Below are 22166 nucleotides of genomic sequence, written 5' to 3' on the forward strand. Positions count from 1 at the left end.
ATTTCAGCACCAAAGCAAAGGGAAATAATAGAGCATAGAATTATAGGGCTGGAAGGGACCTCGGAGGTCTTCTAGTCCAACTCCCTGCTCAAAGCAGAAACCTTAGAGCATCCTGGGCAAATGGTTGTCCAGTATTTTCTTGAAACTCTCCAGAGATGGAGCAAGTCAGGGAAAGACATTGTTCTCACTCTCTATATCTCTCCCCCAGGTATCACTTCCAAGGTCCATAAAAATTCAATCAAAATAGAGCTGGAAGGGACTTCCAGCCCCCTGCTCAAGCAAGAGACCCTATACCATTTCAGACAGGTGGCTCTATCTAGTCTCTTCTTAAAAATGTCCTGTGATGAAGTACACACAACGTCTGAAGGCAACTTCTGTCCTCACTGTTAGGAAGTTTTTCTTTAGTTCTAGGTTGCTTCTTTTCTTGATTAGTTTCTACCCATTGTTTCTTGCCATCGGGTGCTTTGGAAAATAAGTTGACCCCCCCCCCCTTTTCTTTGTGGCAGCTGCTCAAATACTGGAATACTGCTATCATGCCCCATCAGTCCTGATTTTCTCTAGACTAAGGAAACCCAATTCCTGCAGCCATTCTTTTGAAATATATTTTTATTATTTTTACATTTAAAACAATGCAGAGTTGAAGTGACCATACATTCACATTATACACAATTAGTCTCAACCATTAACTATTAGCCTACTTAGTGCATTATTTATCCTTTTGTTCAATCGCAATATATACAGTTTGTTCCAGTTGTCACCTTGTCTAATACCAATCATAAAATCTGTTCCAGACTTCAAAATATTCTGATTCCCCTTTATTTTTAAGTTCAAGAGTCTGCTTCTGCACAGGCCAACACTTTTCTGATTATATCTAGCTTTGATGGTTTATTTTCTTTTTTCAAATACTGCGCAAAAATTATGCACGGCGCAGTAGTACATGTATAATTAGATAGAGTACATTTTTCTTAAACCCCTCCGGTATTATACCTAGGAGAAAAATTTCTGGTTTAAACAAAATTTGGTCTCCCACCATTTGTTCCAACCATGATTGAATCATTTTCCAATATCTTTTGGCTCATTGCATGTCCACCACATATGATAAAAAGTGCCTGGTGGAGGGCGGAGCTTTACGTTGCAGTGTGAAGACGAATTTTCAGGCTTCTCCTGCCTGGTGTTTTTTTACACTTCCAACAATTTGGGGCCAGATTTTTAAACATTTTGGAGAGCTGTGCTGGGGGGAGATGCCATCTGTAGAACATAAAGATTTTCTTTATACTCTGTAGCCAATGTTAGTCTCCCAAGCCTCAAATGGGATCATTCTTGGGACACTTGAAGCTCATGTGCATATTGGTGCGTATCTGATATTTACCCCTTTGGTCTTTAAAAGGGCGCCCAAGATGTGCAATGAAAAAGATGATAGCTACAATGGTGCAATCAAATATCTATATGCTCTTTTTTATGTGCAACTACTGAATGGGGCTGCCAGAAAGCTCTTGGGTGGCTTTGTTCTTCCTTCAAAAACCCCTATCTTTTTCTCACATTTTGGACCAATTCTTGCCTCCAGAAGGGGTTTGAGGAAAGGTCTCTGAGGCTGCTGCCAGATCAGGGCTGACCACGGGATCTGAGTGGACACTCTAAGGCAGAGGTCTCCAAACTTGGCAACTTTAAGACTTGTGGACTTCAACTCTAGCTATGCTGGCTGGAGAATTCTGGGAGTTGAAGTCCACAAGTCTTAAATTTACCAAGTTTGGGGACCACTGCTCTAAGGCAGCATTTCTCAATCCTGCCCACTCGAAGCTGTGCGGACTTCAACTCCCAGAATCCCCCAGTCAGTAAAGCTGGGAGTTGAAGTCCACACAGCTTTGAGTGGCCAAGGTTGATAAACACGGCTCTAGGATTGTGCACCAATATCTGCAGAGAGGAACGTCAAAAGCAGCCAGATCTTGGAAACGGCTGGGCATTGCAGGGTTTCACCAGATCCATGTGGTGCAATGTTGCTTACCCAAAAAGCAGCTGCAGAGTCCCTGGCCCTGGGATGGGAGAGCCGAGAGGAATGTCAACTTCTTAGCTGTTTGCCTTGATAAGCAACTGGGCTGTAGTTCAAGAGAAAGTCCTATCTGCACTACAAGAAACTTTTCTCTAAGAGCAGCATCAAGGAAAGAGGTTTTGTCCGGAAAGAGAAAGAATGACGTCCTCACATCTAAGCTACACGTTTCAACAATAAATGTTATGGGAAGTAAAATAGGTTCAGGAAAGAAGGGAAGACATGAACCACTGTTTATTTGATGTAACCTACAATGCATAAGAAAAAAAATACATGTAAAGCAAATAAGACAGTTGAACTTCTAGTAAATCAAAATAAATCCAAATATCAGTTCTTCATTCGTCCATCTGTTACCCTCACCTTATTGTACTTGTGGATTGCTACAAGAGTGGGTTCTGGCAGGCACTACTGCCGGTTCACTTGTGTGCACACCATGCGTATGCTTGATGCGCACTGTGCATACATGCACAGTGCAATTTAAATTGTTGTGCGCATGTAAAGAACTGAAAACTGGAGAACCAGTTTGGGGGCATGGTAGGCTTGGGTCACTGCCAAGTCCGGTGTCCCAGGCTGCCAAACCACTACCAGTTCAGCCGAACCGATCCAAACTGGTAGGAATCCACCAGTTGGACTGCTAGCCCAAAGGTCCGGTGAGGGGAAGCAAAAGACTGGAAGTTTTTAGGCAGAACTGGATGATCACTGCTGGAGATGTGAATTCTGCAATGTGTAGGGAGTTAGACTTGTTGATCTCTAAGGTCCCTTCCAGCTCTACAGTTCTGTGACTCAAACTTCTCCTCTCCTCCCTTCCCCTCTCCTCCCTACCACTTTTACACCATTGCTTCACTGTCCTCCAGATTGGAGGAGCAGGATCAGAGGTGGCATTCAGCAGTTTCTGACAGGTTCTGGAGAACCAGTAGCAGAAATTTGGAGTAGTTCGGAGAACCGGCAAATACCACCTCTGGCTGGCCCCGCCCCTATCGATTCTCTGGCTCCCGGGTCCCAGCTGATCAGGAAGAAATGGGGATTTTGCAGTAACCCTCCCCTGCCACACCCACCAAGCCACACCCACAGAACTAGTAGTAGAAAAATTGAATCCCACCACTGAGGATCATTGCTCTCTAAGTGCAGGCTCTTCTGTTGATAGGAGTCCCTCTTTCGTGTAGAAGCTGGTTCTGCTCAGTTCTTGGGTCCAGCTCCTTTCCTGGTTCCAGGAATCCACCCAGTCCTGAAAAACAGTCAGCCCAGAACTGGATGTTTGTGTCAGAAGGCCTTGCATGAGCTTCTCCCATTACGGCTTCTGTGGTTTCGTCTTCTGGCACAGCCCCTTGACCCAAGTAGGCACCGCCATTATGGCTCTGCCTTTCTATAGTTCCTCAACACTCAGACAGATTTTTCTGAAGATGCTGATAAATTCTTGCTGGGGTTGCAAACATGAAGAGGGACTAGGAACTTGTGGTTTGGTTGGTTGTGGGAAAACAGAGTGAGCAGTTTGTGGCTCCTGGACCAATGTTTTGAACCCAAATACTGTGCATTTTTAAAAACAGATTAACAGAGTTGGAAGGGACCTTGTAGGTCATCTAGTCCAACCCCCTGCCCAGGCAGACTCTACACCATTTCTGACAGGTGGCAATCCTATCTCTTCTTGAAAGCCTCCAGGGATGAAGTTCCCACAACTTCTGAAGGCAACTTCTGCTCCATGGGTTGATGGTTCTCACTGTCAGGAAATTTATCCTTATTTCTAGGTTGAATCTCTACTTGGTCAGTTTCCATCCATTATTCCTTGTCTGGAAAACAGGTTGACCTTCTCCTCTCTGGGGCAGCCCCTCAAATATTGGAAGACTGCTCTCATGTCTCCCCTGGTCCTTCTCTTCACTAGACTAGCCAGGCCCAGTTCCTGCAACCTCTCATCGTATGTTTGAGCCTCCAGGCCCCTCATCATCCTGGTTGCACTTCTCTGCATTGTTTCTAGAGTCTTAACATCTTTTCTATATTGTGGTGACCAAAACTGGATGCAGTATTCTAGGTGTGGTCTTACTACGGCTTTATAGAGTGGATCTTGATTGTATCTCTCTGTTAATGCAATTTAGGACTGCATTGGCCTTTTTGGCTGCCGCTGCACACTATTGGCTCATATTTAGCTGGTTGTCCACTAAGACTCCAAGATCCCCCTCACAGTCATGCTATTAAGCCTGGTTTCACCCAGTCTATATGTGTACTTGTGGGTGTTTTTTTTGTCTAAATGTAAGACTTTATTTTTCTCTATGTTGAATTTCATTTTGTTAGATTTCTTTGGGTGTTGCAGATAAAGTGGAGATGGGTGTGATGTTTTCTTCACCAAGCTTTGATAGCCCTTTTCTCCGCTCAGTAGCAAAAATTAAAGGTCAGTGCCTTATTCCACCTCTTAGATAATGAAATCTAATCCAGAAGCTTCCTTTAATAGCAACATCCTACTGTAAACATTATGTAGATAACAAAATTTATAAAATGTAACTTGATACACAGTTCAGCTGTTCACTCATCAGCTTCTTCCTTTTTAACCCTCACCCCTTAATCTTACAGAGAGGGAGAAACTGTTTCCAAGCAATTTGCCACTCAAATCAACAGTGCAGTTTGCTGAAAGCCACCCCACCAAATTCCAGCTGCAAATGGAAAAGGGGCTCAGGAAGCCATGGCAACCTCTCAAGGAAGCCAGCCAGCTGCCTGTCCCATCTTGAAGGGCAAGTTTGGGAAACATTTATTTAAATTCTTGAAAACAAACAAACAAACAAAATTAAGCAGTCTTTGGTGCCAAGATTAGGAAGAAGACAATAACAGCTGGAATATTTTCTTCAGCAGTCTGGGGCTTTGGATTCCAAAGGAAAAGGGGGCTTTCAGCCTGAGGATCCCATCTCAAGTAAGTCCTTTGCTTGGATCATAGTCCAGCTGTGGAGGGAAACTTCAGGACACCAAGGATTACAGATTAACAGGGAAGGAACCTTGTAGGTCATCTAGTCCAACCCCCACACAAGCAGGAGACCCTACACCATTCTGAGAGATGGCAGTCCAGTCTCTTCTTGAAAGCTTCCAGTGATGAAGCTTCCATAACTTCTGAAGGCAACTTCTGTTGCATGGGTGGATTGTTCTTACTGTCAGAAAATTCCTCCTTATTTCTAGGTTGAATCTCTCCTTGATCAGTTTTTCCTTAACATTTTGTACTGGCAAACCACAAGACAGAAGTGGAAAGCTATCACCCCACTGCCCTTCTGTGTTCTTGTTACAAATTTCTGGAGAAACTTACCTTAAATAGAATTGGATCTCACAATAGATACATTTCTGCCCATGGAACAAGCCGGCTTTTGCCATAATTGCAGTTGTGCTGATCAGGTGCTGAGCCTAACAGGGCATATCGGGGCTGGCTCCCAGTGAGGCTTAGAAACCATAGCTGTGTTCATCGACTTTACTGCAGCATAGGATATTGCATGGAAGAAAGGTCTGCTTTACAAACTGAGCCACATCATCCCCTGTAAAATCCTCTATCACCTAATAAACAACATGCTCAGCGATAGATCCTTTCAGATCATTAAGGGGGACATTATTAGCAAGTTAAGAAGATTCAACAGCGTCCATCCACAAGGTTCTCTACTGGTACCCACACTGTTCAATCTTTATATCTCAGATATGCCAGCTTAAGGGGATGTAAATTTGGATATGCAGATGACCTGGCCCCAGCAGCGCAAGATAACCGCTTGGAAATTTTTGACTGTCTCTTCTCTGAGAACCTGAAGTCCCTGGGAAAATTCTTTGCTGATTGGAGACTCATCCCCAGTGTCAGCAAAACGGTGACTACCTGTTTCCATCTCAACAACAAAAAACTCGCCAATTCCACCCCAAAGGCTCCCTGAATAACAACTACTCCCTTATGATCCTCACCCAATACCTCAGAGTCACCTTGGATCAGACTCTCTCCTATAAGAAACACCTACAGAACATGTCCCCTAAAATCAATACCAGGAACAACTTACTCCAGAAACAAAGAGGATCAAGTTGGGGAGCCTCAGCCTCTACGCTCAGAATATCAGCACTAGTTATTGTTAAACTCCACTTTTTCCCCTCTTTTTAAAAGATTGGAAGAATATTAGTTCTTCTCTGTTTTTCTGCCTCTCCCCCTGCATTCCAGGAGTTTTCACAGGTCACTGTCAGTATCCCCTGACATCTACCGGTTCTTTTAGTGACGCCCTGGGATGCCATCCTGAGACTTGAATTCATTCAAAGCTTCTGGATGTTCTCTCACTACTTCCTTGACTATTTTGACTTGCCTTTTTCGCCTGTCCCCATAGTCCAGCTTCCAATAGGTGCAAGTACATTTGTGAAAAGACAGGTGCAAAATTGGCATTAAGCAACTTGGCCTCCTCCCAATTCTCTCTTTTACCATCTCACCATCTTCTCCTACCAGAGACATTCTTCTTTCTCAGCACATCCTTAAAGAACCCTCTCAACATATTTTGGAATTCGTTGTGAGCCTCAGCTCATTCCAGGCCTTGATCTTTATTTTTGATTTTGTAGAGAAAAGTAAAGTCTTACACTTAGGCATGAAAAACCAAATTTACACATATAGACTAGGTGAAACCAGGCTTAATAGCAGTGACTGTGAGAGGGATCTTGGAGTCTTACTGGACAACCAGCTAAATAGGAGCCAACCGTATGCAGTGGCAGCCAAAAAAGCCAATGCAATCCTAAATTGCAACCAAGATCAAGGGAGGTACTACAGCAATACCACTCCATAAAGCCTTAGTAAGGCCACACCTAGAATACTGCATCCAGTTTTGGTCACCACACTATAAAAATATATATTGAGACTCTAGAAAGAGTGCAGAGAAGAGCAACCAGGATGATGAGGGGACTGGAGGTCACATTCAGCCTAACGTAATCTCGCAAGATGCTTATGGAGAGGATAAACTGAAGGCATCACCTGCTTGAGTTCCGAGAGAAAAAGCAATTTAAAAAAAGTCTCCCTCAAGTCAACTTTGGCTCCTACTCTGAGTCTCCTGCCCAGATTTATTTCCCACTTCCAGCCCTCTAACTTTTCCTGGAAGTCTCTTATCAAAAAAGCTTCTAGATCGGCAGAGATGGCAAAATTAACTGCTCTAATTAAAGATGTATTCGGGTTTGTTTCTGCTTGGAAACCACTTCTGAACTTTATGCTTGAATCAGAAGAGATTGAAACTTTGATCTTAGGTTTTGATGATTAATTTGTAATAGAAATATACAAAGCAAAATGCTGAGGTTGTAACCGAATTATATATTATAAGTTGAAAATCACCTTTTCCCCTTTCGCTTTTTCCTTGCATTTCTTCCCTTTCTTTTCCTTCTTCCCAGTTCCTTAATATATTTGTTTCTATCTGCATATTATATTATAATAAGGTTTAATAAAAATGATGCAACACTACTTAGGATTAAAGGTTTTATTTGTCACACATAATGATGTATAAAACATCATTATGTTCTATATGCCATCCTTTTGACTTTTTTTGCACCTTCTCCTACCCACCTTGGAAATAAAAGAGACAAAACCAGAGTGTTTTTTTCTTCAATCCAGAATTGCATAAAAAATAGGATATTAAGATCAGTGAGCCATAAAAGGTCCAAGGTGAATCCATCCAGCCCCAGAAGTGGCAAAATGGCAAAGAAGATTGAAGTGCAGACTTGAAGATCTTCCCCTCAACTGCAGCCTGAGTGCGCCTAAAAGTCAAACTTCTTTTGACATTCTGAGGCTCCTTGGATTTATTTGCTGTAGTAGAGTGAAGTTTCTCAACTTTGTCAACTGGAAGGATTTCAGCTCACAGAATACCCCAACAAGCACTTGGGGACTTCAACTCCCAGAAATCTTTGCTAACTGGGGGTTTCTGGGAGTTGAAGTCCACACATTTTTAAGTTGACAAAGTTGAGAAATCTTGGTGTAGAATCTCGACCGCGTGCCGCCCAGCTGCAAAAGGGAAAAGGCCGACACGCATCAGCGAAGACCTCTGTCCCGCGTGGGCGACAGAGCCCAACCCGGGCCAGCCATTTCTGAATCTGCCCCGAGGCTGCCCGCTGCCCGCGCCTTCCAGCTGCCTGCAGCGCTGCGCGTCCGAGAAGAGCTGGCCGAGCGGGCCATCACGCGGAGCCCGCCGGGACTGCAGCTGGCCCACCCGTGCTCAGCCACGGCCAGAGGATGGGGCGGGGGGCTCATGGCCAGGACTTGCTGCTCCTGGCCTGAACGGAGCCTGTCCTTCCCCTCCGCCGCGATCCCCAACCCGGAGCAGCGACGGCAATGGGGCCAACTCGCTGCGGGGATACCCGAAGCTCCGCGCGTCTTCCAGGTGCGGGAAGGCTCTTGCAAGCGGAAGAGAGAGGTTGGAAGCACCTGGAGGTCCTCTAGTCCAACCCCCTGCTTAAGCAGGAGAGCCTTCCTTCCGCTCCTCTGTCCCCAACCCGCCCCGGGGGTTGCACCAAGAGCCCTGCTGCCCCAGCGCCTTCCAAGGGTCCAGGGGGCTCCCTTGCCCCCATTCTTCTTCGGAAAGTAACCTTTCCACCTGGAAAACGGCTGGCGTGGGACTTCTGCGTTCGGCTACTCGAGCAGGGGAGCGTGTCGCCCGAGGAGCCTTTCGGCTGAGCCGTGCAGTTCCCGTCTGCTGCCTTGCAGACGTCTCGTGACCCAGCCGGGGAATATCATCAGCGCCATCGCCTTCCTGGGTCGGTCAGGATGGGTGGATGAATGGATGAGTAGGTGGATGGATGGATGAACTTAATGAATGAATGAATTGGATGGATGGATGGGTGTATAGATGGATGGAATGAATGCGTGGGTGGGTGGATGAATTGAATGAATGAATGAACGAATTGGATGGATGTATGTATAGATGGATGGATGGGTGAATGAATGGGTGGGTGGATGAATGAATGATTGGATGGGTGAATTGATGGATGGATGGATGGGTGAATGAATGGGTGGGTGGGTGGATGAGTGAATGAATTGGATGGATGGGTGTATTGATGGGTGGATGGGTGAATGAATGGGTGGGTGAATGGATGGTCGGTCCAGCTCAGGGAGCTCCAACGATTGCACAGAGGAGACTTGGCTTCCATTCTCCAGGCCGCTTTCTCTTGCAAAGCTGCCTCCCCTGAAACGAGTCCCGCAAGTGAGATGGGCAGTTATATAAATTGAATACAAGACAATAAATCCACATGAATCCTCCGCCCACGCTCCGGCAAACTTCAAACGCCCCAAAGTCTCCCCGGCTGACATCGCCCAGCGGAGAAGGAACCGGCGACTTTGCGGGAATGCAGTCATTGACCCATCGGCCTTCATGCGCATGCGTGGCTTTATTCGGCGGGGCTCGACTTTGAGACTGAATTCAGAGTTTCTTCCGAATCGCAGCGAAGCCCCGCCCAGCCGGTCACAAAGGGAACCCGGAAGCAGACCGCTTGCGCGCGACTCTGTATCCAAAGTTTACGCAGCAGCGGGGCCGCGCTTTTCGGCGCTGCTGTGACGTCACCATCCGCGTCCCCCATCCGTCATTGTATTTCCGGTTCCGAGCGACCCTCCTGAGGACGGAGAAGGTGGCGATGGCGGCGCTCGGCAGGGTCTCGCGGCGGCTGGGGGCCGAGCCGGGCTGGAAGCGGGCTCTGTCAACGGCTGCGGCACCGGAGCAGCACGGGGGCGGTGCGTGGAGACGGCCTGGTTGACCGGATGACCTTGTGCTTCTTCCCCTTCATCCTCGTATCGGGGCCGCTGCGGCCTCTACAGGCGGGAGGCGGTGGCCCTGGCGCCCCCCAGAGAAACTAGATGCCCGAGTGTCTCCCGTTAGGCGGATCGCGGCCTTGAGCGACGCCCTGCGCGGCTGGCGCCGCCTGGGACTGAAGTCTGGTTGGGTGGATTGAATGTGGGAGATGGGTTAATGCAGTAAACCAGCCCAGTGGGGCGTACGAATGTAGCCGTTGCACTAAGAGGAGCCTTCTAAAGACCGCTCACTGTATTACTTTTACACAGCAATTTAGGGGCTCTCAAGAAAAAAGCCTTCATTAAAACGGGGAAGCGTTTCACAGAAGACGCTGCAGACTATTTGGGAGTGGGCTGGCTCTAAGAAATCTAATCTAAAAATCTAATATAAAACAGGATGCTAAATGTACGATGTTAAATTATGTAAGATGCTAAATTACACAGATAGAAAATGTAGTGATTCCAGTTACAGAAGTATCTTTGATTCCACAAATTACTATTTGGAGACTGATCCTTAGTACACCTATTTTATAAAATACTGACCCTAACTCTTCACCTGGATTTCTTCTCGTGTTATTAGCCTTGCTCTTTTTTTTTTTTTTTTTTGCTGGTAATGTTCTGGAACTGGTAATGAAAAGGAGAGGCAGTGGTTTAGGAAAAAATATCATGACATTAAGCAAGAAATTATTGCAGCAAGAGAGGCTTCAGCTTAGGAAAGGAGTGTCAAACATGTCACGGGGCATATTGGGACTTTCCCCTCTTCGCTGAACTGGGCATGGGCGTGGCCAGTGCATGATGCATCTGGCCCATGGGCTGGGAGTTTGATAGCCCTGGTTTAGGACATCCTGGTCCTGATATGTTTTTGTTGAATTGCCATGTAGGAACTAAAAATAGTAGTTCTCAAAAAATGCTGAAGCACAAAGCAGCCCAATTTTAGCTTAGTATTTTTTGTGAATTGAGCCACTATAATAAAAAAAATAATTCCAAACTAATCAGCACCTTCCACCTTTTCCTCCTACTGGTCCATTTTCAGTTCAGTTACAAGCTGTCCTCCAACAATTTTTCATTGCACCATCTGCAAATTGAATTAAAAGGCTTGGATAGTAATTATATTGGTCCTATATTTTAATTTATTGCAAAGAAATAACACTCCTTGACTTTCTGCTTGTGTTTGAATTCAATCCACTAGCTCGTTTATGGAAAATCTTGTCTTTTGTGATTGCTCTCCCTTCCGTTGCTATCTGCCAGCTAAATTGCTACCTGAAGAAAGAGGAGCATGAAAGGCCAGAATTTATTCCTTACAAGCATCTTTACATCCGGACCAAGGTACTGAATTTGCATTGTTTCTAGACTTGTTCCATGCAGACTTTTGAGAGACATTTGCAGAGAGTTGTAAAAATTGAGGTTTCAATGGGTTGGGTCAGATCCCAAAAGCATGGCCTGGGCACCCATTGTTTTTCATCTAATATAGGTAGTTCTCGATTTACTACCACAGTTGAGCCCAAAACTACTCTTTGTTTGTTAAGTGGGTTTTGCTCCATTTTAAAACCTTTCTTGCCACAGTTGTAAGTGAATCACTAGTTATTAAATTAGTAATATGTTTGTCAAGTGAATCTGAGTTTGCTTGTCAGAAAGTTACAAAAGATATTACATGACCCGGGACACCGCAATGGTCATAAATATGAGTCATTTGCCAAGTATCCAAATTTTGATCACACATCTATGGAGATCCTGAAAATAAGTGTGAAAAATGATCAGGTCACCTTTTTTTTGTGCAGTTGTAACTTCAAATGGCCGCTAAATGAACTGTTGTAAGTTGAGGACTACTTGTATTTCCCTTCTTATAACAGTCTCTTCTACACTTGGGTTTGAAGTAGGGTGAGAATTACATTGCCTACCTATTGGGAAACTGATCATAGTTATTTAAGTATCCTGAACTCTTATTAGTTCACAGCAAAGTTTAAGGGTGAGGCATAAAGTTCACAACTAAATTTTGATGAGAAATGAGCTTTATTTCCAATACAGAAAAATCAGTTTCTCACCCAACTTGTTGATTTATTGTACATACAGCCCCCGTGCATGGTCTTCATTGGGCCAATTGCTGTCTCTGAGGCACAATGACAAAACTCCATTTATATCTGATATACCCCAGAGGATGCCAACTTAAAAAAAATCATTGCATTATTGCCAAACGCAGCCACTGTTCTGCACATTCAGCTCCACAATATCTTCAAGGATTGGTTTTTGAAAATTATTATTTTAAATTTCCTACTATACTTAAGGCTCCTTTGAATAAAGTTTGACCCTTGGGAACCTCTTGAAAATATCCATGCGGTTTTCTTGCCTACACTGTGGAAGTAGTTTGCTTTTCCTTCTGCGATTCCCCCCCTCTCCCTTTGGACTTTGCAATCTAGTCTACAGCCTGGGGATTATGTAGTGGTCCCCCACCATGTATACTAATTACATCTGAACAGGTTTAGCTTTTTGAGATCACATTGACTGGTTGCTGCCACCTTGCTGGTCAAAAAGCCATTAGAGAGATCTTAATTTATGTATCGTTTAGGAAACTAAAACTACCATCTCTCTTCTCTTTGCAGCCCTTCCCTTGGGGTGATGGGAACCATACTCTTTTCCATAATCCACATGTCAATGCACTTCCAACTGGCTATGAAGAGTGACCACTAGGCAAGTGGATCACAGCCACAGCATGGACCGTTAAAGGTAGCTGGACCAGAATCGAGGCTGGGACCATAATCTGCATTCCCTGTATTGTTTATTCTGACTTCTTACAGTGGATGTTCTTCCTGTAGAAGTCTCCTGAAATAAAAAATATTCTAGCCAAATCTTTCATTAATTTTTTTAAAAAATTGTATCAATACCTTTTATCCTGCTATCTTGAAGTGGGGGGCATTATTGAGCTTTGTAGATGAAAAATTAAGCAGCACTGCGTGTGCAGGAAAGCAGCAGTGCTCAAATTGTTAAGATACGTGATGTAAACTGGACCGGTTAAGATTGCTTGGAATTAGAACAAATTATTTTCTGAAGTAAGCTTCCAGTATGGAAACTGACAAGAAAATGAGTAACCTATCATTTTAGTGGAAAGCAGAAACAGACATTGAAAACTGGAGAAAGTTCAGAGGAGAGCTGCCAAGCCTTTGGAACAGCTGAAATATCTAGGTCTTTTTATCCTAAAAAAAGGAGAAAACAGAGGGAAAATACGATAGGAGCTTTCAGATTTGTAAAACATTGTCATATAAAGGAGGGGGCAGGCATGAAGTTTGATATCCGAGGCCAGAATCAGTAGGTTGAAACTAGATTCTAAATAAGTACATTTGGTTAGATACCAGGAAGAATTTCTCAATGGTCACAACTGTCAGCCATTCTTAATAGGTTGCTTTTTAAAGTTTCCCTTTGCCAGAAGTCTTCGAACACAACTCTGTCCAAAATTGTTTTGCAAATCTTACACCAAGCAGATGAACCTCAGGACACTTGAAGTCCCTTTCAAATATGTGATGCAGTACTACTTAATTTTTTTTTAACAATGTAATAAATAGCAGTGGTGTGATTGCATCCTACAGAGATCTTTGTAGTGGATTATGGCAAAGTGCAGCAGGGCACAGTATTGGTGTGTGGCTGTACTGTCTGCCTCTGTGAGGGTTCTTTATACAGTAAAGCAGCAATCCATTGCTGGTTTGTGGGTAGGAGGGCAAGCCCCCTATCCAGGTTGATGGGAGAGTGTGATTCCTTGAAGTTGAGATTCTGAATGGCTCTTCTGTCAGGCAATAAGTTCTGTAAAGCATAACTTCATATGCTACTGCCAGGCAATAAGTTCTGTAAAGCATAACTTCATATGCTTCTATCAAAACATAGCCCCCAGTTTAAATCTAAGTTACAAGTCATTTCTAATTTTGTATTTTAGTTTCCTAATTTAATGTCCATTATTGCATATACCAGAACACACTTTTCACTGCTCAATCACGTTGTAAGGCACTTTCTGCTGCAAGTGTGCTTCCATACCTGTGACAGTCGCCAAAGTGTTTTCTAATACACACAGGAAGGTGGATTTTAGATTGCCTTGGCACATTTGAAGCTTTTACTGATAAATCTGGGAGTCAGAGTAAAAGATTGCAAAAGAGAATTTTGTCAGACTGGGGTGGATGCTGGGGGATTAGTCCAGTAATCTCCCCCTGAGAGTTTCTCTCTCAAAATCCATGTTATAAACTAAAGATAAACTTGTAGTTTGCTATGGTGAGCCAGAATTTGCTCTATTGTGCTGATAAGTATAATCTTTATTGTCATTGTACTTAAATACAATGAAATTGGTTTTAACCTCACTGGTGCAAAATTATAACAGAAATGAAAAAGAAAGAAAAAGGAAAAAAAACTAGTGTATGCATGGAGTAATTGTGATTGTATTTAAAAGTCTCACAGCCCAAGGATAGAAACTATCTTTAAACCTTTTTGTTCGGCTGGCTATACTTTGATGCCTTCTGCCTGATGTGATCTGAAGTGCAGAGACACTGACCAGGGTGTGAATCATCTCTGAGTATCTTCCTTACTCTGCTAAAGCAGCGAGATCTGGTGATGTCATCCAGTGGTGTCAGAGGGCAACCAATGGTTTCTTGTGCCGAATTGATCACTCTCTATAGTGCCTTCCTGTCTGCAGCTGTTAAACCAGCATACCGTACTGTAATGCAATATGTGAGGACACTTTCTATGATGGACTGATAGAAAAAGGTAATCAGCCATTGTTCCACTTGATTTTTTCGCAGGACTCTAAGGGAAATGAAGTCTCTGTTGGGCCTTTGCAATCACCAGAGACATGTTGTTTTTCCAGGTGAGATCTTGATTAATAAGCACTCCCAAGAATTTAAAAGAGGAAACCCTCTCCACACAGCCTCCCTCGATATACAGTGGGGCAGGTTCCTCTCTATGCTTCCGGAAATTTAGCACCATCTCCTTTGCCTTACTAGTTGTCAGCACCTCTCCATTATTTAATTAGGAAAGAAAGACCACGAGACTCCATGTGTGGAAATCAAGTGTACTTTTACTAATTAAGAATGATTAAAGGCATAGCGAAGCGAAGTCTGATTATTTAGGCGCGAAAGCGATTGATATATAGAATAGCCCATTCCCCACCCCTTGGCATCACAGTTCCAGTCCAATCATAATTCTTCCAAGTGTCAGGTGTGAGATAACTTCAAAAGGCATCACGAAGATGGAATGTCGGTGCCGTTAGTCCTGGCGGGAACACCCACGCATGCGTAGTCCGATCAGCCGGTGAACTCCAGAACCTTCCTCCAGCACAATGAGTAACCACTCCCAAATACCATGCCCTCCCTCCCCGTTTCATGGCAGCCGAAGCGATAGCAAAGCAGAGGCTGACACTGGTATTTAGATGTAAGTTGTTTCTTGAGCACCATGCGGATACCTTCTGGACTTCTTCCCTGTATGCTGATTCGTTCCCTCCAGTTATGAGACCCAACACTGTTGTGTTGTCTGCAAACTTCATTATGATGTTGGATGGATCAGAGGATATGCAGCGAATACAGGTATGGTTTGAGCACACAGCCCTGAGGGGAGCCTGTGCTGAGCTTCAGCATGGAAGATGTAAAGGACCTAACCCTTACTGTTTGTGGCTGATCCATCAGGAAGTCTTTGATCCATTCACAAGTGAGGGGAGGGAAATTCAGGTCAGTCAACTTTTCAATGAGAATTCCTGGTAAGATTGTGTTAATCGAACCGAGCACTCTTAAAAACTTGCACCAAGGAATACATCAGGGCACTTAGGGCAGCAAAAAGATCATATATTACCACCTTGGTTGCATCCGCTGAGTCCCGCCCAGCCGCCCTGTTTAGGATAACCCGTTCCCTCCTAAATAGGAGGGATACGGGGGACCCCTTGCAGGGTAGGGCTGAGGATTATGTCCAATTCTTAGCAGACAAAGTTGCTCGGTTTCGGTCGGATTTGGACTCCACTTTTGCAGATCCAGCCGAGGGACAAGAGGATGTATTGGTAGACCACCCCTGGGTTGAGTTTCAGGATGTTGCCCCCGGGGATGTGGACAAGGCCATGAGGGCTGTGAGTGCCTCCACCTGTGTACTGGACCCGTGTCCCTCCTGGCTGGTTACTAACAGCAGTGAGGTGACATGAGGCTGGATCCAGGCGGTTGTTGCCGCCTCCCTTCGGGAGGGGCACTTCCCCGCCGCACTTAAAGCGGCGGTGGTGAGACCCCTCCTGAAGAAACCATCCTTGGATCCAGCTGTACTCAACAACTATCGTCCAGTCTCCAACCTCCCCTTCGTAGGGAAGGTTGTTGAGAAGGTGGTGGCCTTCCAGCTTCAACGGTCCTTGGAGGAAGCCAGTTACCTTGACCCCTTCCAGTCGGGCTTCAGACCTGGTTACAGCACAGAAACCGCTTTGGTCGCATTGACCGATGATCTCTGGAGAGCCAGGGATGGAGGCCATGCCTCCATCCTGGTTCTCCTTGATCTCTCGGCGGCTTTCGATACCATCGACCATGGTATCCTTCTGCGACGACTGTGGGAGGTGGGGGTGGGAGGCGCTGTCTTACAGTGGTTCTCCTCCTACCTCTCGGACAGGTCGCAGTCGGTGTTAGTTGGGGGGCAGAGATCGACCCCTAGGCCCCTAACATATGGGGTGCCACAGGGTTCGGTCTTATCCCCCCTACTATTCAACATCTACATGAAACCGCTGGGCGAGATCATTCGGAGGCACGGGATAATATACCACCAATACGCGGACGATACGCAGCTGTATCTGTCCGCCCCGTGCCAACTCAATGAAGCGGTGGACGTGATGAACCGGGGTCTTGAAGCCGTTAGGGACTGGATGAGGGCTAACAAACTTGTACTCAACCCGGAGAAGACCGAGTGGTTGTTGTGTTTCCCTCCCAATAATTTGGTTAGTGTTCCATCACTCAGGCTGGGGGGTCAAATTTTACACCCCTCAGACAGGGTTCGCAACTTGGGAGTCCTCCTGGACCCACAGCTGACCTTCGACCACCATCTGTCGGCTGTGACCAGGGGGGCATTTGCCCAGGTTCGCCTGGTGCGCCAGTTGCGACCCTACCTGAATCGGGAGGCTCTCACAACAGTCACTCGGGCCCTTGTGACTTCTAGGCTGGAATACTGCAACGTGCTCTACATGGGGCTGCCCTTGAAGAGCATCCGGCGACTTCAGCTAGTCCAGAATGCGGCCGCGCGAGTGATTGTGGGTGCACCTCGGTTCGCCCACATAACACCTATCCTCCGCGAGCTGCGCTGGCTACCTGTTGATCTCCGGGTGCGCTTCAAGGTCCTACTTACCATCCATAAAGCCCTTCATGGCAGTGGATCTGCGTACTTGAGAGACCGCCTCCTGCCAATTACCTCCTTGCGACCTATTAGATCGCACAGATTAGGCCTCCTCCGAGTTCCATCTGCCAGTCAGTGTCGACTGGCAACTACGCGGAAGAGAGCCTTTTCAGTAGCAGCTCCGACCCTTTGGAACGATCTCCCCGTGGAGATTCGTACCCTCACCACCCTCCAGACCTTCCGCACAGCCCTCAAGACCTGGCTATCCCGTCAGGCCTGGGGATAAAGATCGTAATCTGTCCCCACCCGAATGATGAATGTTGTGTTTTATTTTTACTTGCACTGTTTTCATGTCTATTGTTTTATTGTCTTGTATCCCCCTCCCTATAAATTGTAAGCCGCCCTGAGTCCCCTCAGGGAAAAGGGCGGCCTATAAATAATAAACTAAACTAAACTAAACTAATTAAAGGCCATGATGCTCTACTTATATAGGTGTTTCTTTAAAATGCTCTTTTCCTGGCAATGCTGCTTCCTAAAAGGAGTTTGCACAAGTGATATAGGTTGGGATTCAAAGCTCCCTGCTATATTGCAAAGTCTGAGGTTTTTGATATCTTGCTGCGTCAGTGGTGGCATTAACTGGAAAAAAACAGGCAGCATTCCTGAAAAATGACCTTTGTTTTGCTGTAAGAAGGATTTAACAAACTCATCCAGCTTAGAAATGTTTAGGCACCTTAAATCTGTTGCTTCAATTTGGCTACGATAACAATGCCTTCAGTGTTGGTAAGATTTTTTTAATGCTAATGTCACATTTAATTATTTCATTTCTAGATTTGAAGAATTAAGGGTTCTGCACATGATTTGCAGGCCCCTCCAGCGGTTGAGGTCAGAGGAGCTCCAGTAGCCACGTCCTTGGGAGGGCAAGCCTGACCTGGTCGCCATGCTGAGTTTTCCACGGGGACTGAGGGCCCACTTCTTCCTCCTTTCCCTTTTCCCACATGGGCCACTCTGGGAAGGAGGAAGAGACTGCCAGGGGCCTTTGCTTTCTGGCCTCTGATTTTGAACGTGGCCCAGGGCACAAGAGTAGCGGCCTGAGAGGGTGGCCTATTTAACAGCCTTGGGAAGAGCAGTCAGATCAAAAGGCAATATTTTGGGGTTGCAGAGGTGGCATCTTGTCTTTGTGGCACCTTCAGAGGGCCTGTAGGCATCCACACAGCCTTAGAATAGACAGATGGGACTGCTGCTTTTTTCATTCAGACAGGCAGTATCCTTCAAGAGAATTCTTCCAACTGATCCAGCACTTCACAGCCCTTCCACCTGCCCCCCTCCAGAGTGAATTTCCAGGCTTCACTTGTAATGTTGGCATTGCAAGCTACAAATTTGAATGCAAAACACCACAGCAGCCTCTGCCTCCAAGATGTTGTTTAGCCTTGATCCACTTGCCTTGGCCAATATAGGTACATTCACAGCTCTGGTGAGCTAGTCATGTGAAAAAGTAAACATACCTCATGTAGTTTAAATTATATAGACCAGGGGTGTCAAACACGTGACATCACATGACCTACCTAGACTTTCCCCCACTTCACTAAACCTGGGGTGGGGGTGGCCACCATGTGACGCATCTGGCCTGCAGGCCATGAGTTTGACAGCCCTCATGTAGACATACCAATATTTTATCTTCAAACAGTATATGGGAGATTTTATTGAACAAAATAGCCTATGAAAATGGACTTTGCAATCATTTATCCAACAACAAAGGAACAGATCTGCCATTTCCTTTTGGGGAAAAGGAAGCTCCAAGGCCGATCCCTGAGCCCTTTGGCAGAAGCTCCCTCCAGCAGGCATTTCTCATGACTGTCTGTCCGTCTTCGGAATGAGGGGGATTTCTTTCCTCTCCTCCATGCAGAAAATTTTCAGCTGGGGGTGTTGGAGGGTTTCCTGCACGCAGAGCCAAGCACAACCCCCCCTCGACATCTCGGTGGGATTCAGATTCAGGCTTTGACTTGGCCACTTCTTTTTCCAGTCATTCCGTGGGGTTTAGGATCACGGTCATGTAGCATGGTCCACTTTCAGTTGAACCTCAAATCTTCTGAGAGATGCTCCCGCATGACCCTCAAGCGCCCAGAGTTCATGGCAGGGAGCTGTCCAGACCCAGATGTAGCCCCAACCAGAACATTTCCCCCCACTGTGCTTTAAAAACAGTATCAGGTTCTTGTGAGATTTTAACTTTGTGAATTACTCAGAACATGAGACAGGCAGCTATAAAAATGAGTCAATAGGTGCTATGCTTTGTTATTAATTTTTTTTCATCCCAGTTTTATTATTTTCATGAACAACTCAAGGCAATGAACATGCCTCCTGCCTATTTTCCTCACACAACCCTGAGCTGGATTGGGCTGAGAGCGTGCAACTGGATTCTGTCTCTCAGAATTCGTCTGCTGCTTTCTAGATGAGCACTTTCCCCACTACACCAAACTGTTGTTGCTGTGTCTTCTGGTCCTACAGCCAAATAAAACTATCTTTGCTTTGTCTGTCCAGAGCACATTGTTCCAGAAATTCTGTTCTTTGCTTAGTGTCCCATTTCAAGTTCCAAACACACAGAGTTGTTTGGCGATAAGTAATTTACCCAAGTAATGTTAAGTCAGGGTCTTTGAAGATAAATCTTTCCCACTTTCCACAGGGCAGGCTAGAGCAGTCATGATTCAGCCCAGAGGTGTGAGCAAATCAGGCTCTTCAGCCAGTCCTGAAAGTTTCAGATTTCTTACATGGGCAGAAGACACAGGAACAACATTATCACAGCAGGAAATCACAGTTGTTTCCATGGGTCAGAGCTGCCTCTTAAAGCCAACTACTTTTAATTAAGGCACATGCCCATTTGACAAGGAGCCTCATTGAGCATTTTGGCTTTGCCATCTGCTCTACCTGCCAAGTGCCTGATGGAGGGGCACACCTCATGATTCCAATGCTCCATTTAGATTGATGCTTTTGATCAGCCTCAGACGATTCCTGGGTTGGTGTCTCCCGAGGCTGACATTCCACTGGTTTAGTTGGGAGCAGCTTCTTTAGACTCAAGAGTTGTCCGAGTCATGGGCCCACGACATCTAGGAGTTCATGAGGAAACTAATCTTGTCCTGATAGTCCTTCTGAAGGTCAAATGTTTCCTGGCTCACTTCCCATGTTGATTTAATTTGTGCAGATTCATTCTAATGGTGGACTCATACACTTAATGTCATTTTGGTCACTGACCACCAAATGCCTGGCCAAATTGGCTGTTGTTTGAAATCTTCTCCGCATATAGAAGGTCATTGGTATGATTGCTGCCTAATTGTTTGGTGATCTTTTAAAACCCTTTCATGGCTCATTGGCTTCTGTAACCTTTTGGAAGGCCCCAGGGAATTCCTTCAAGCTAAGCATGGTGATACCACACATTTCAGCAACACAGGGTATAAACTAAACTAAAAGCCTAAGGCTTTAAAAATATAAGTTCCTACAAGTTTCTAATGTTCTACTCATCTAAAACTCTACTTTTTGGCATTTGAGGTAGTGATAAATAGGAGTATACTTACTTTTACTACATGCAAAATTTCAATTATTTTTATTTCAATTTACAATAGTCCACAAAATTTAAATAGTGCATGATATGTATTATATTGTGTCCTCTTTATCAATATTGTGGAAGTTCAAGTATCTGTAGGTTGAACAAATCAAAAATTTCAATAGGGGGATTTACTTTTTCACATGACTGTACATAGGTAATCATGATAAAATGTTTCCCAGCAACAATGGAAATGAAGCAGCAGTAACTAGATTGATGTGACAAACATTGCAAGGAAGCAGCACCCTGTATCTCCCCACCCGCATTAGCGGTATTATTTTAGTTTGCCTATTTCATAGTTTGCCTGTTTCATAGTCTTGGTAAGGGGGGGAGGCTTGCTGGTGTCATCAGATTTCTGAAGAGTTCTCAGACTTTTCTTTGCTGGAGCCCATGAATTCCAAGCCTTCAATGGGTATGTCCTTCTCCTTAATAGCGTTCTGAAAGGGAAATAAATGAAGGATATTCTAAAAGGCCGGGTGTCTCAAAAAACATATTGTAAGCACTAAAAGTCTGGGACATCTGCAAGATAAATGTCCAAACTGTAGAAAAGGGGCATCATTTATTTTCAGATTTGCAAGCAGAACTTTTTCATGAGGCATTTGGCAACCCTTCAATAATCACTCCCAAGGCTGGATTTGCATGACAGCATGAGCCACCAACCATATTTCAGCCTAGCTACCAGGTTGTTCTGAAGCGAGCCTTGGGGTACTTAGAAACCTCCACTGAGAAAATTCAAAGTCTCAGCTGTGAGTTCCACCAGGGGTCTCAAACCTTGGCAACTTTAAGACTTGTGGACTTCAACTCCCAGAATTCCCCACCAGCATCACCCAATATGCATAACTGGCTGAGGCATTCTGGGAGTTGAAGTCCACAAGTTTTAAAGTTGCCAAGGTTGGAGAGCTCTGAGTTAGGCGGAAAGCTGTCATGCGGCATCCCAAAACAAGGCAGCGTCTGGTTATCGGATTGCTCCCTGCCCGCCCCAAGCCAAAGGGGTCGGCCGATGCAGGAATGCAGGCTCGGGGCCCAAATTCGCTTCCGGAAACACCCAAGGGAGGGGCTCGCTGGAAACGCCCCTCCCGCCCAGCTGAGAGAGGCCGCGGCGCCTTCAGGAGCCTTTCTGAACTTTGGTCGCTGGCTGGCTGGCTGGGGAATCCTGGGAGTTTAAGTCTGCCCGTCTTCACGTGCCCAAGGCTGAGAAGTGCTGGGCTCAGCATTAACACGGCGCTCTCCCGTCTCCTTCGTGGTAGGTCGGGCGCACTTTGCTGGAGCAGACCAAGACACACACACACACACACACACCCGCCGCCCCCGCCCGTCACCTGGACGCAGAGCTGGTAGCGCTTGAAGAGCTGCACGCAGGGGTCTCCCTCGGCGCCGGCCTCCCCCTTCAGGAACTTCTCGGCGAACCAACGGTTGAAGCACTGGTCGTAGTCGCGCTTCAGCTCCGTGCAGGCCTCGCCGACGCTGTTCATGGC

At 45.6% G+C, this 22166-nt stretch overlaps 2 protein-coding genes across 2 annotated transcripts; one reads left to right on the plus strand and one right to left on the minus strand.

Annotated features, from left to right (window-relative positions):
* The first annotated feature begins 9565 nt into the window (after nt 1-9565).
* Nucleotides 9566-12625, plus strand: COX6A1 (cytochrome c oxidase subunit 6A1). The gene is made up of 3 exons (XM_087705865.1): nt 9566-9725; nt 10972-11108; nt 12380-12625. The coding sequence occupies exons 1-3, from the start codon at nt 9629-9631 to the stop codon at nt 12458-12460; spliced, it is 315 nt and encodes a 104-aa protein (XP_087561991.1). The 5' UTR covers nt 9566-9628; the 3' UTR covers nt 12461-12625.
* Nucleotides 12626-14809: 2184 nt separating this feature from the next.
* Nucleotides 14810-22163, minus strand: TRIAP1 (TP53 regulated inhibitor of apoptosis 1). Its single transcript, XM_014071446.2, has 2 exons — nt 22011-22163; nt 14810-21128 (listed from the first exon to the last, which is right to left on the minus strand). Exons 1-2 carry the CDS (start codon nt 22161-22163, stop codon nt 21039-21041), a joined length of 243 nt encoding a protein of 80 aa, XP_013926921.2. The 3' UTR covers nt 14810-21038.
* Nucleotides 22164-22166: the final 3 nt, after the last annotated feature.

This window comes from Thamnophis sirtalis, unplaced genomic scaffold (assembly GCF_051295495.1).
Source record: "Thamnophis sirtalis isolate CommonGarterSnake01/CBP01778 unplaced genomic scaffold, rThaSir2_p1.2 scaffold_2, whole genome shotgun sequence".
NCBI classification, from domain to species: Eukaryota; Metazoa; Chordata; class Lepidosauria; order Squamata; family Natricidae; genus Thamnophis; species Thamnophis sirtalis.